The sequence below is a fragment of the Oncorhynchus tshawytscha genome, linkage group LG22 (assembly GCF_018296145.1).
Source record: "Oncorhynchus tshawytscha isolate Ot180627B linkage group LG22, Otsh_v2.0, whole genome shotgun sequence".
Taxonomy (NCBI): Eukaryota; Metazoa; Chordata; class Actinopteri; order Salmoniformes; family Salmonidae; genus Oncorhynchus; species Oncorhynchus tshawytscha.
Genome location: NC_056450.1, coordinates 15,340,810 through 15,355,672, shown reverse-complemented (window position 1 = coordinate 15,355,672; position 14,863 = coordinate 15,340,810). Strand labels below are relative to the sequence as shown.

General features: G+C 43.8%; 1 protein-coding gene across 2 annotated transcripts in view; it reads right to left on the bottom strand.

Moving 5' to 3' along the window:
* The window catches only part of LOC112221914 (semaphorin-3F), a 29,569-nt gene extending 17,436 nt beyond the window's left edge, over nucleotides 1–12,133 (bottom strand). The window contains exons 1-17 of one of the 2 annotated variants that reach the window (XM_024384347.2): nucleotides 11,747–12,133; nucleotides 10,568–10,692; nucleotides 5,296–5,456; nucleotides 4,894–4,956; nucleotides 4,615–4,734; nucleotides 4,319–4,412; nucleotides 4,068–4,187; nucleotides 3,720–3,865; nucleotides 3,374–3,488; nucleotides 3,175–3,244; nucleotides 2,813–2,957; nucleotides 2,439–2,661; nucleotides 2,230–2,318; nucleotides 2,061–2,102; nucleotides 1,814–1,971; nucleotides 909–976; nucleotides 617–744 (exon numbers count right to left, since the gene is read on the bottom strand). In XM_024384347.2, coding sequence (XP_024240115.1) covers nucleotides 617–744; nucleotides 909–976; nucleotides 1,814–1,971; nucleotides 2,061–2,102; nucleotides 2,230–2,318; nucleotides 2,439–2,661; nucleotides 2,813–2,957; nucleotides 3,175–3,244; nucleotides 3,374–3,488; nucleotides 3,720–3,865; nucleotides 4,068–4,187; nucleotides 4,319–4,412; nucleotides 4,615–4,734; nucleotides 4,894–4,956; nucleotides 5,296–5,456; nucleotides 10,568–10,679 — 1,854 coding nt within the window. In that variant the 5' untranslated portion in view covers nucleotides 10,680–10,692; nucleotides 11,747–12,133. Of the gene's footprint in view, nucleotides 1–616; nucleotides 745–908; nucleotides 977–1,813; nucleotides 1,972–2,060; nucleotides 2,103–2,229; nucleotides 2,319–2,438; nucleotides 2,662–2,812; nucleotides 2,958–3,174; nucleotides 3,245–3,373; nucleotides 3,489–3,719; nucleotides 3,866–4,067; nucleotides 4,188–4,318; nucleotides 4,413–4,614; nucleotides 4,735–4,893; nucleotides 4,957–5,295; nucleotides 5,457–5,928; nucleotides 6,145–10,567; nucleotides 10,693–11,746 lie in introns of those variants that run through there. The other variant, XM_024384348.2, reaches the window with a different exon arrangement.
* Nucleotides 12,134–14,863: the final 2,730 nt, after the last annotated feature.

The window sequence follows — 14,863 nt, the reverse complement described above, 5'->3', positions numbered from 1 at the left end:
AGAGTTATGGTAGTGAGGGGGAAAGAGAGAGTTATGGTAGTGAGGGGGAGAGAGAGTGTTGTGGTAGTGAGGGGGAGAGAGAGAGTTATGGTAGTGAGGGGGAGAACAAGGTCCACATCTGCCTCATTTGTGTTTCAAAAGTGATTGACTATTTCTCTATAGATATTTTTGAACTGAAATAACATTGGCTGATCATTAATACTATTAATATCAACAAGAAAAACTTTACTTCTGCTCCCGAGTGGAGCAGCGGTACTGCATCCCAGTGCTAGAGGCATTACTACAGACCCTGGTTCAATTTCAGGCTGTATCATAACTTGCAGTGATTGGGAGTCCCATAGGGCAGGGCACAAATGGCCCAGCATCGTCCGGGTTTGGGTTTAGACGGGGTAGGCCGTCATTGTAAATAAGAATGGGTCCTTAAATATCTTGTGTAGTTAAATAAAAGGTTAAATAAAAAATTTACATATGTTTATTTAGTCAATCAAACATGGATAACCCCTGTGTAAACTGCTCCAACAGCTCAAGTGTAACCAATAAATGTGGTATGAATTTGATATTTTAATAATACTGGTCTCTTTTCAGAGAGCAGAAATAGATGCATTTTCCTCCTTACCACTTTCCTCCTTCCTTCTCTCTGATAGAGCCACTTGACTGTAGCCTGGGGAGAGCGAGGCTGACACTCCAGGAAGGTACTGCTCCCCTCCACACCAAACTGGACTGTCTCTCTAGGACGATTCTCCACTGAAGGAGGGAAGGAGGAAGAGTGAGAGAGAAAGAAGGAGAGAGAGACAGATAGGAGATTATCTTAAATGGCAGTTATTTGCTAATGTTTTAGTTATTACATGATTTGATTGTGTCACTGAATTCTACTAATATATATATATTTTTTAAGTGTTTTGTCTAACCTTTGGCATTGAAGCCTCTGCACTGTCGCAGTGGATCCCCATGTTTCACATCCTGTCTTCTGCTCCTCCTGAGTGAGAGAGACAGAGCAGAGTTCATCCAACACATTTCACAAGCACAGAAATGAATTCAGTCACTCACACATTTATTCAGACAGACAGACAGACAGACAGACAGACAGACAGACAGACAGACAGACAGACAGACAGACAGACAGACAGACAGACAGACAGACAGACAGACAGACAGACAGACAGACAGACAGACAGACAGACAGACAGACAGACAGACAGACAGACAGACAGACAGACAGACAGACAGACAGACAGACAGACAGACAGACAGACAGACAGACAGACAGACAGACAGACAGACAGACAGACAGACAGACAGACAGACAGACAGACAGACAGACAGACAGACAGACAGACAGACAGACAGACAGACAGACAGACAGACAGACAGACAGACAGACAGACAGACAGACAGACAGACAGACAGACAGACAGACAGACAGACAGACAGACAGACAGACAGACAGACAGACAGACAGACAGACAGACAGACAGACAGACAGACAGACAGACAGACAGACAGACAGACAGACAGACAGACAGACAGACAGACAGACAGACAGACAGACAGACAGACAGACAGACAGACAGACAGACAGACAGACAGACAGACAGACAGACAGACAGACAGACAGACAGACAGACAGACAGACAGACAGACAGACAGACAGACAGACAGACAGACAGACAGACAGACAGACAGACAGACAGACAGACAGACAGAGAAGGACTAATAAAGCTTTATGACACTCCTTCCCTGTCAATATCAGATGAGGGGTTGTGGTGTGTGTTGTGTTGGTGTGTGTTGTGTTGGTGTGTGTTGTGGTCCTGACCTCTTGGTGGCGGGGGTGAAAGCGGAGCAGCTCTCCCCGTCCCAGGCGCAGTAAGGGTCCCGTGCCAGACAGCAGTCGGAACAGGCCCTCCCATATACCCCACAACGATGCAGAGATACCTGGGTAAGCCCTGCCTCCGATGACACGTACAGCTGTTGCTATAGCGACAGAATGAAAACAAGAGCTCAGCGTCAACAATATCTCTTTAGTGTTTCCTGTCGATGAAGAGAGAGAGAGTTCAGCTTACCCTTTTAGATGAGATCTTCATTGTTTTAACAGCAGCACGTGTCTGTAATTAAATGCATCGTGTCACATAAGTATCAACAAAGTGTAACCATTGAAAGAATGTCCAAGGACAGTGGTTGGAGACTTTTGCTATAACGTGAACAATATTTAGAGAAATCATATAGGCACACCCTGAAAACCTCCACTTCCTCCAGGGTGAGCTCCTCCATGGTGCTCGGGTCCTTGGGTAAAACTATGACCTTTTGGACAGTGCCACGATCTGGAACAAGAGAGGTCTGATGTCACCATGTCAAATTTGGACAAAAGACTAAATGTGAAATTCAAACATGCAATGAAGTCCTTCAGTCAGCCAATTGCCCTGGGACGGAGAGACACTCACCTGTGCCCAGGAAGAGCACCTCGTATCGGCCATCCACGGCGTCCACCTGGTCCACCACCAGGGCTGTGAAGCGGTAGTCCACCCCAGTCCTCACCACCAGGGGGCGACGGTGGATAGGGTACACAGGGTGGTACATGAGGGGATGGGCTCGCATGAAGTTCACTGCCTCGTCTGAGAAGTCCTTAGAGGTGCGAATGCCCGGGGTGAATGTTCCTCCTGGACACTAGAATGATATATCGTGAGTAACACAGAGACAGAGAGAGACAGAGAGACAGAGAGAGTGTAAGCAATGCGTTTCCCTATTGGAAAGAGGTGACAGTTGATGGGATGTATATACACGGATTGTTTTCAGTGAGTAACTGGTCTGAACCTACTGTGCCAGGGCGAGGGTAAGGAATCTTGCCGGTGTAGGCTGTCCACTGGTAGTTATGACCATGTTTGTGGGAGAAGGGTCCATTGAATACGTTGCGGATGTCAGCCATGGAGTACACACAGACTGCTGAGCCCTTGAACACAGAGCTGGGAGAGAAAGAAGGTAAAACAAGGGGAGGGGGGAATGCAGTCAGCATCAACCAGAGAAGTGGAGGAGGGAGGAGAGAGAGGTAAACCAACAGGTCCTAGATGAGAGTAGAAAAGCATTGAGGAGCGAGAACAGGGCAGGCCTTTAGAGAGAAGGGAAATTGGAGAGAGGCTACGTATAACAGGGGATGTAAGACAGATACAATGATGACCGTACCCAGCAGTTGTGAAGAGGGCATAGACCACAGGGTTGCGTTCATCTTGCGTTGGCTGGATAAAAACATCCCCTGAAAGGATGACGAAAGAGACAGAAATTATTTTCCTGTAGAACTGGTGAAGGATTCACTTCCATCGACAACTAATGATCTCTAAATCTTTATCGAAATCACTAAATCTTTCACTGAGGTTTATCTCACTCAATTCGTCAAACAAGGTCTCCACCCCATCGTCTCCGATCACAGAGCACACCAGGCGGGCTTTCAGGAAGGTGGTCCATCTGTTCACCAGGGACTTCTGACCCCCCTCATCATTCTGGGAAGAGGGAACGTAAAGGATGGAAGAGGTAAGGGAAGCCTGTTTCCGTGGAAGACATTTTTTTTTACCCTTAACAATCCCCCCAATCACAATGTTGTCCATAATGTTGCAGTCAAACTATAATTATGTAAGTCATTCAAGTAATAGAGTTAATAAGAGTCTATACAAGAGTGGCGTAGCTCAGTTTCACAGGGCCACCCTGCTAGGTCCGAGCAAAGGCCTTCTCACCAGACACACTCGTCCCACTCTGGCCAACACACTGGGGCTGGCCCCTCCCCCTGTATCCAGACTCTTCTCCCGGAAGAAGAAGTAGAGTTTATCATCATTCCTCTCGGAGCTGTCAGGAATCTGCTGGATCTGAATGAACACGGGCTCTGAGACGGACAGAGAGAGAGAGAGGAACGGAGTGATGAAAGAAAGAGAAACCCGCAGCAGTAGCAGCAGTTTGCCATGATTTCTTAAGAGTCAGATCGAGCTGGTTCGTATCTGACTTGAAGGACCATGGGGAAAAAATGGCAACATTTTTGGGAATCCACCCTTACAAGATGGCAGTCTTTTTCAGGCGTAGTAACTCACCATTGAGCCATTTGGAGTCATACTGCTCTGTCCTGACTGTTGTTCTGCCCCCCATGGTCCTAAAGAGGGCTGCGTCTGTCCCCATGAAGTCTACATGGACCCCCGCATACAGATTCCCATCTGCAGATGAGAAGAGAGGAGGAGGAGAAAGAGATGGAGAGGAGAGGTTAGGAAACGGTGAAAGTGGGAGGGGAGACTGCCCCAATTTTGGGCAGTCTACTAAGTGAATGCACAAGTGAGGTGAAGCTTACCGATAAGAGCAGCAATATTCTCCTGGGAAGGGTCGTAGGAACATTTTCCCTTCCCTGATTCCGTAAATCCAGGAACTAGCCTGAACACATAGTCCTGGAAAGAGAGAGACCAGAAAGGCCATATAATGATCAAATGTTTTGAAATGGCAAAATGTATAGTGAAAAATAGCTCAAATCTGAGCCCTAGTTTTGAGTACCACAGTTTTGAGAAATCCGGGCTGCTGGTCGTGAAGATGCACAGATATGCTGCAATTAATTGTCTTTTACAATGATTTTGGGCATATTGAACCTCTCACCTCTGCCTTCCAGCCCCTGTTGATAAAGGTGCAGATGGGTTGGTAGGCTCCAGTCCCACAGGTGTACAGGTGGGTGCGGTTCCATGGCTCTATCATACGCACAAAGTTTGCACACTCACCCTGGTGTGTGTACACAGACATGGGAATGCTATCAATTGTTGGTGTAAAAAAAAATATCTTTCAAAACTGTGAAATAAGACCCATGAAAGTATGACATCATTAGTTAATACTGAAAGGTAGAGGGGCCAGGGTTCTTTTACAAAGACAAGGCATTCCCACCTGTCCTCCTTTTCCTGTCATCCGACACTCCCCTCTTCTCTTGTCAGAGGTTGGCCAATGGATCTGTCAGGGACAAATGATACCAGACATTACAGGATCATTTTACTTGAGGTGTTTTACTACGCAGTGGCAGGTAGCCTAGTGGTTAGAGCGTTGGTCGAGTAACCGAAAAGTTGCTGGATCGAATCCCCGAGCTGACCAGGTAAAAATCTGTCGTTCTGCCCCTGAACAAGGCAGTTTCCTGGTAGATTGTCAATAAGAATGTACTCTTAACTGACTTGCCTGGTTAAATATAAAAAAAATACTACCACATTAAACTGTGGTAAAGCTATGCATACACAGGAACGATTCCTCCAGTCTCATTGGCCTTTTTGAGGGAGTTGTGGTTATGTGTGTTCTTACTATGAGGGGCTCCTTGTTGACGTTGTGCATGTCCAGGGCCACCAGGTACTCCCGGCTGCCCAGGTAGAGACGGCCCTGGTCCTGGTCCATCAGCAGGATGCGGTAGTCACTGGTGTTGAAGGAGAAGGAGAAGGGACGGACTGCTCTGGTGTCCAACAACTCTGCGGAGGAGAGAGACGCATAGACGCACAAATATGCATGGACACACACAGGGACACAACGTTAGTGTAAATCATATGCAAAATGAGTTCTGTAGCAGATGAGAATGGTAAAATCTTAATATCCAGCAGGGGGAGCCATGAGCTCTTTCTGTTTATTGCCTTGAATCTTTCCCATGCAGTTTCCCTGATAACGACTACAAGTGCTTTATTTCTCACTATCAGCAGCATTTACAGAACATAGACTACTAACACCAAGAGAAAATGTGCGAATGACTAAATAAGTAACTTCTCAGGACGTATTCCAGAGGCTTTTAAGATTTCAATATTTCATGTGTTCCAAGCTTCTGATTGAGTTTGTGGCATCGGCTGAATGTACTGTGCAACTTTATGGATGCTAATGCAGGTCTCTGAGGACACACGGTATGAGGAACTCTAAGTAAACCCTTTAAACCAGGTCTGTTCGGTGACCCACTCTCTGATGGCGCATTTCCCCCGCGTGTTCCGTCTCTCTCTTCCACCCGAGTGATTTACACAAACGGCTCCAAATGTTCTCTTTCCTCCTATGCGGAACGGCACCCGTGTCGCACTGGGTCATGGCTCTGGCAGACCTGCTCTGACTTGGAGCCAAGGCAGCCTGCATTTACATAACAATGACCAGCTGAACGTTAAAACCTTCTCGCAAAGCAACCGTCTTGAACGATGCAGAGGTTGTTGATTCTGCTCGCCACAAATCTTTAGCGTCACACTCCTGAGGGAAACACAATAGCACTAGAGCTTACATGAACATAAAACACTGGTGTGCGAGTAAATCTTAATGGAAAAGCACCATGAATGAGTTTTACACCCATTCATTCATTCATTCATTCATTCATTCATTCATTCAGAGACGTCACATCTCCCCGTAAAAGCCTTGATGTTCATCAGTCAACGGTAAGACAAAAATGTTTTGCACCTTTATTTAAACAGGTAGGCCAGTTGAGAACAAGTTATCATTTACATCTGCGACCTGGCCAAGATAAAGCAAAGCAGTGTGACAAAAACAACAACACAGACTTACACATGGAGTAAACAAACAGTCAATAACGCAACAGAGAAATCTATATACAGTGTGCACAAATGTAGTAAGATTAGAGAGGTAAGGCAATAAATAGGCCATAGGGGCCAAATAATTACAATTTAGCATTAACACTGGAGTGATAGATGTGCAGATGATGATGTGCAAGTAGAGATACCGGGGTGCAAAAGAGCAAAAATAAATAACAATATGGGGATGAGGCAGTTGGGTGGGCTATTTACAGATGGGCTGTGTACAGGTACAGTGATCGGTAAGCTGCTCTGACAGCTGATGCTTAAATTTAGTGAGGGAGATATAAGTCGTGAAACTGCCTATAAATGAAGAAAGTTCAGCACTGAATGCTCAATGAGGTTAAGAAGAATCCTAGAGTATCAGCTAAAGACTTACAGAAATCTCTGGAACATGCTAACATCTCTGTTGATGAGTCTACGATACGTAAAACACTAAACAAGAATGGTGTTCATGGGAGGAAACCATGGAAGAAGCCACTTGCTGTCCCCAAAAAACATTGCTACATGTCTGAAGTTTGCAAAAGTGCACCTGGATGTTCCACAGCACTACTGGCAAAATATTCTGTGGACAGATAAAACTACAGTTGAGTTGTTTGGAAGGAACACACAACACTGTGTGTGGAGAAAAAAAGGCTCAGCACACCAACATCAAAACCTCATCCCAACTGTAAAGTATGGTGGAGGGAGCATCATGGTTTTGGGCTGCTTTGCTGCCTCAGGGCCTGGACAGCTTGCTATCATTGACGGAAAAAATGAATTCCCAAGTTTATCAAGACATTTTGCAGGAGAATATTAGGGTATCTGTCCGCCAATTGAAGCTCAAAAGACGTTGGTTGATGCAACAGGACAAAGACCCAAAAGACAGAAGTAAATCAACAACAGAATGGCTTCAACAGAAAATATACGTCCTGACCTCAACCAGATTGAGATGCTGTGGCATGACCTCAAGAGAGCAGTTCACACCAGACATCCCAAGAATATTGCTGAACTGAAACAGTTTTGTAAAGAGGAATGCTCCAAAATTCTTCCTGACCGCTGTGCAGGTCTGATCCGCAACTACAGAAAACGTTTGGCTGAGGTTATTGCTGCCAAAGGAGGGTCAACCAGTTATTAAATCCAAGGGTTCACATACTTTTCCCAGCCTGCACTGTGAATGTTTACACGGTGTGTTCAATAAAGACATGAAAACATATAAATGTTTGTGTGTTATTAGTTTAAGCAAACTGTGTTTGTCTATTGTTGTGACCTAGATGAAGATCAGATCAAATTTTATGACCAATTTATGCAGAAATCCAGGTATTTCCAAAGGGTTCACATACCTTTTCTTGCCACTGTATGTACAATAGCTTTTAAACGTGTATGTGCTATGATGTATTTACTAAGTACCGTGGAAACACGTGTGTAATCTATACAAAATCCCTCAGTTTGTCCATGTGGGACATATGATGAATGTCCCATGGCATTTGACAAAGGTTTGTGAACAAACATCAGCATATGCACGTACTGTTTTAGCCTGGCCAGCGTAAGGACATCTGTGTTTACATCAAAGTGCTCTGCCGTCTTCCTTTGAGGTGACTGTTTGTCTGAATACTGTTAACAGGATGCAGTCAATGTGCCGCTAAAATAAGCTGCTGCGCAATCGGATCTGCTCCTGGCTGACACGGGATGGTTCTTAAAAGGTGGGGCAAGGTCCGGTTCTGTTCCTCCAAGGTAAACACAGGATAACAAGCCTCTCTGGCAAACGTCCATCTGCTCCGTCCACTGGGGTCATGTGGACAGCACAGGCTAAAACTAGCAACATGCCAACACACACCCCCGAGTCACGACACAGTGCCTGGCCGCGCCCATCCTCATCGCCATAACAATGTGTTGGCACTATCTGATGAAGAAAAAACACTTCATGTATCTTCATACCTCATTTGATTCAGGTAAACCAGGTCCAGACATGAAAGACCTGAGACAAATGTCCCCATCTGACCCTTTTAAAGTGTAAAATAAGTCCAAGTGAGGCTTTAAACCATTGCCTCCATAATGCAGAAGACAACCTAAAATCCATATTTCTCTGCCTCTATTTCTACCTGCCATTCTAAGTCACACATGTCAAACTCAGGTCTGAGTGTCTGCAGGGTTTCCTCCTCCCTTGTAGTTAATTGATACATTTAGGTCACTGATTAGTATGGAACTTCCCTCACCTGGTTGTCTAGGTCTTAATTAAAAAGGAAAAACTAAATCCAGCAGACACTAGGACCTCCATGGAATGAGTTTGACACCCCTGCCCTAGGTCACTGGAAACTTTTTTGTTTTGTCCCTTCCTCAGACACAGTTCCCATCAACCAGGAAACACGAAGGGCCTTGATCATAGATCATATAATTTACAATCTTGATCCGGCATCATTTCAGTGGTCCTCCTCTCCTCCTGCCCCCCTCACCCAGTCCCAGTCTCTAAATCACGTCCATGGGAGGGAGTCACATGCAACCCTCCCCCGTCCCACCCCAAAAACCCTCCTCCACAGGCGCCTTATGGAACAAAGAGAGTCCCTGTCGCAAACAATGAACAATCAATCTTTGGAATGTCAGAAAACACAGAGCAGGGGAGCAAATCCCAATTTTCCACCTATTCTTGGAAATAAAGTGGAGATGATTGGGTTTTAGGGGTGAGTGGGTGGATATGACTGACAAACGATATCAGTGAGGTCTTTACGCGGATTTGACTGACAAAATATATTTGAGATTTTTACATGTTGGTTGCATTCATTGTGAAATCAACACCACTCTGTGAATGATGGAAGAGAACGTGAGACAGTTACAGCAAGCAAACAATAAATGTCATATCATCCACAGCAATCTGATACAATTCAATATGCCAGCAATCTAATATAATACCATTTGGTTCATTTACCACCAGTTCAGGCTTATGCTTACTATTGGCAACCATTATGCAAACACTGGTGTGTGGGCTTAGCTTCTGTGGCAGACTCTACCACATCACATTGCAACCAACTAAGCTTATATGTACTTGACCTACCGTAACATTTCAATGAATACCCCGAGAGTTTATTTGCTTAAATCCCTGAACACAACAGGAGCTTATTAGAGACAGGCTTCTATTTGAGCCAGGCTTCTATTTCCTTAATTAATGCACACAGCTTTTTCAAAAAAAATAAAATCCAGCATTCACTTCCAGCATTTTAATCAATTTACACACTATGTCAAGTTTATTTTGTCTTAGTATCACTCTATTTCAAATATATATATATTTCTTTACAGAATAATTATTCTCCTCTTTGACTGTGCATTTTCAGCAGTTATTACTTTCGCCACTGATCGCCAGACTATTTCTGTGGGTCTGTAGTCCCGAAGTTGTTGAGTGTTTTTGTGGTTACCAGTTAGCCAGCAGTCCTCAGCTGTTAGCAGCCAAAGGCTAGCAGTTTCTTACTGGAGATTACTTAATTATTTAATGTAACAAATCGAACACTAAACCTTGTAAACAATTCATGGAAATGTATGGTAACAATTCCTTTACACCCAGCAGTTATTTGAATAAGCAGATCGAATAATCGATTTTGGAGAATCTTTCTCATCTCCGTAGTTAAATGTTGTCATTGAATCATTAACATAGTACAACATTTTTCTTTGATTTATGTTAATGAGGGCTTAGGGTGTGGGCTCAACTGTTATGAAGGGCACTAGAGACCACCACTTCCACCCCCCACTCAATGGCAACATCCACCTTTTGTTTTCTCTCATTAACTTGTTGCCAGTAGGCAGGATATAAGCTTTTTACATATGTATAAAAGAGGAAACATATGTGTGTGTATTTGTGTGTGTGTGTGCATGTGTGCGTGCCTGCACGTGATTGTGTGCATGTAAACCACAAGACTTTCTGAGATCGCTGACAGGTTCGCTAAGAACAACAAAAGCCAAAATAGAAAATATCTGCTACCAAGCTATCCTGGAAGCCATGCCAGTTGACATATGAGCAGTGTCTGTGTCTGAGAGACCTATGTTCTGGTCAAGTGACTCACCTTTGAAAGACAGGCGTATCCTCGGAGCAGACTGTTGGAGGCCTGAGGTACTGCAAACACAGAAACTCAACAGGAGGAGTAGGGCTCGAGTCGCTGTCTTGGCACTATCCATAGTAGAGACAGGTCTGAAAGATAATAATTCATTGTCACGTTTGTGTGTGTGCGAGAGAGGGAGACAGAGAGAAAGAGACCACTGTGTGATGTGAGATTGTGAGTGTCTGAGTGAGGGCATGGGAGACAGAATTCCTAGACCTGTTTGTGCTAGACAGTCATACTGAGACACACAGAAACAGTGAATTTCCTGCCTCATGCAGGAAATACAAAATACATTGCTAAGAAAATAATGTGAAAACCATTTCTGACAGTTTAGGGGTGTTGTCAGATAACTGTTTTACTTTTATGTAAGCATTCATTATGTAGTATCTGCACTTTGCTGGATAGGATTGTTTATAAATTATGAATACTAAAAGCTGAGTCCATAACGTCCATTAAATTCTCTCCCCAAAGGAGTACTTATCAGATGCGCCCTGGAATGCTCTTATTTTTCTAACCAAATCAAGTAGGCCACAGAGTACTTCTGCATCTGCTACAATAACTTGCAAAAGGGAGGAAATTAAATAGCAAGTTATTTAAAGCACTTCATAGAACTTCATATATAGACTGTAAATACATTCATAAAAATATGTTCCCTTGAGTGGGGAAATGTGTGCCCAGCAATACATTTCAGGTTGCTGTTTATAAAGCACTTATTCTACAATTATAAACCTAACCTTTGTCACAGCCCCATTTTTTTTCCTCTGCCTACAAGTTTGACTTGTGTACATTTGTGTCCTGTGAACATTATAAAAACTATTTATTTCTAATTTGAAACTGTTTATATTCTAAATGTTTTCATCTTGTAATTGTTTGAGGGGGGGGGAATCATGAACTGTCGACTGTGCATATTATGTAGGAATTCATTTCATGACCATGACGTCGATCAATGGCTCCTGATAACATCGCAGTTACCTGTGAACTCACACATCAAAAGAGAGAGCGAGTAAACGTTCTCTCCAGATGTAGGCTACCCCTTCGTTCTTGGTAATTACATTGGTCCCTCAACACACTGACTAAAACAAACAAACAAATACTTGTGATTTTGAAAAAAGTGTCTAGAGAGAACTTGCCAACGTAGCCTACCTTTTTCTTTTTCTCGTGTAGGAGACCAGAAATAAGATAATAAGATGTTATCGCTACATTCCTTGGGCGTCTCGCTCAACAATTTAAGATACTGAAGTTCCACACGAAAACAACGAAAATCCGGTTGAAAAGGTCTTAAATGCTTAAACGTTCACTCAGTTATAACCCTATAGCCTAGAGCCGCAGAGTTTCTTAATCTCTCTCGAATTATTTCCAAACCACAAAAAAACATATCCCATAGATTTCAGATCAAGATTTATAGAATGATAATTTCAACAGTTTATGTCATATTCCCATTGCCCCCGTCCATCTGAAAATAAAATAATAATATAGGTCCGTATGTCGTCTCCTCATGAGGGTCCTATGCTGTGAAGGTCTGTGACTGCAGGTGTTTAGAGGGCTGGCCCCCTCTCCTCCTCCTCCCCCGTCTTCCTGCTCCCTCCCTCCTTCTCCTGTCATCATTACAGTACTAGGGTAAAGCTCAGGATGTCCCACTTTTAACCCACTTGATCCTGGTCCACTTGATCCTGGTAAGGGGAAACGTCTGATTTCGGCTAATGTAGATTAGGCTAAAATAAACGGGGAATTGAAATGAACTTGAATTCTAAATTATGAAAATACATTAAATTCTAAAATGTTATTATATCACATTAAATTGATTTAGAGATGAAAATACAATTTCAGGCTAATATTTCAAATGATATACTGTACATTGCCACTATATACAGTACTTTCCCATCTGTACAACTAGGCTAATGTATTATACACCTTGGTTGTGAATCTACAATAGCCTACATTCCGATGTCACCGTAAATTGAGGCCCTGTGCTGTGCCCTGAAAGATGTCTCCATCTCAGAGCTGTTTAGCTCCACATGAGAGCCAGAAGAGTCCTACAGATTCCTAAGATTCCTGATGGACCGACTCCTGGGCTCACGACAACGGTCACAAAGTAACCAGGAGGGGGATTTTTTAAAGAAGACATTCATTCTATCAAACCAGCTCTATGCCTGAAATTACCAAGCACCGTTCTCCTCTCTCCACCATTGGTTTTGTGGAAAGCTGGCAAATCAGGCATACAGAAGATGAAAAGGCACAGGGATGTATTCAGATAAGTAGCTTAAGGCCAGGATTTAACCGTTTCAGACGGCGTGTTTGATTTGCACATCAGTGTGTCATGGGTGGAGGGAAACGAATCAGTTACTTGATTTAAACATTTAGACAGTGCCATTGTATATGCCGAATAAGATGTCAATCGTATGCACTGTCCGTTCCGAAGGGTGCTGCGTTTCATTCAGGGCAATGTTCCCTTTCATCTGGCCTTGTTCCCTCCACAGATCGGCACACTTGGAACCTGCATTTATTTACACTCTCACTCATCCCCATTGTTCTGGCTGGCTCATCGAGCAGGAGAGACCTTTGGGTTACTTTCATGTAAAGTACATCTAGGTTAGGAGTGAGCAATGAGGTCTTTGTGTTATTTTTTTCTCTAGCTTTCTGTGGGAGGCATCCTTCTCTTTCCAGCTGAGGAAATGTGTCATGAGTCAGCGCTGAGCTCGGGTTTCCGTACTACGTACTCTGTACCCCGAGCAGCCATAGACACCGTCACACTGACCGGCTCCCACTGCTTTACAGGGCACCAATAACGTCACTGATATGGCTTTTTAATGGTCTTATCGGCCCCGTGCCCACCCACTATTGCCTAAACCCGCTGAGTGCGATAGTTTAGCTCTATTGTTCACCACCACCACTTTCATAGTGGGAATTATGTTTTTGCCTTCTGTGAATGTCCACAGGAAGACCTTTTTCGATTTGCTCTGATTTGAAAGGACACTTCTGCGATATGATTCAATGGAAGAGCAGGTTCTGCCATAATTCGTAAAACACATGATCAAAAGAGACTTGCTGTACAACAATTCCACATCTCAAGTACATAAGACGGTCTCCCATTGTAGGCAGTCTCTTACAAAAGTAGGAGTACATCTGCAAACACAACACGTACGATGTGGCCCATCTGAACATGTACTGAATTCGTAGTCTGTCTGTCTCTGGACCTCTCCATCTGACCCTCAGGTAATGTGCCATGTGATTACTATGGAATTGAAAAACCTTGTAAGACAGACAGCCCACAGAGCCTCAAGCAGCACCTCTTACCCTGAGAGGGGGCCGAGATACATCAATCAAAACAACATGTCCAAGGACAAAAGCAAGGCCCTAAGAGGGAATAAATCCTGTTATTACACTGACGGATGGTGTGAATATGAACCAGATTTATTTTCTGAAGGACGATATTTTATTCATGTTTTTATCATTTCGGACTGTTCAGAATATTCACACCAACAGGAGCTACACACTTGGCAGAATGCAAAAGAATAAAAGGTGTTTGCCTAGAAGAAGAAAAAGTACCCTTCAAACAAAAGTAAAATGACAATTAGATGGTAGGGGAGCAGGTGCTGTAAGTGACATGCAAACGCTGCATGCTGAAATGAATATCAAAAGAGAACAAGTTATGAAAACATCCCTGACATGAAGAGTGCATACATGGCGCTCAAAACATTTCAGTCAGTATTGGAACTGGAAGCTGGGTTGTTCTAGGTTTCCATGGTGAAGGAAGGGGGCAGCTTCCCTCTCTGAAGCTGTCTTTCTGCACATGTACGGCCGGCGCTATGACATGTGTTCACCAAGCCGTAGCCAGCCATTCAGTCACCATCTGCACAGAAGACAACACTGGCACCGTCCCTCACTATAAAATGCAGCTGGGTGACTAGACAGCTGATTTAGAATAATTCATTTTAAAGGAAAAAAAATACGTGAGGAATGAAGGATATTGGAAAATGCTACAGGGATGAGTAATGTACAGTGCATCTGTCTTGGGAGATACATCTGTCACCACTTCGGTAAGAGCAGAATGGATGAGCGTGCTAAGGCTCATTAAATATGGATTCTCTATGGCAGATTTTTGGGCAATAAAGGGTTTGAAGGGACTGTTATTTTTGAACAGTCATTAAAATCTTCACTTCTTCTCCATCTTTTCCTGGTGGGATCATAATCACCTCCCATGTTTGTCTTTCTCTTCTTCCATTTGGAGAGTGGAGATCCACTTTGTGAAGTCAGTCAAGC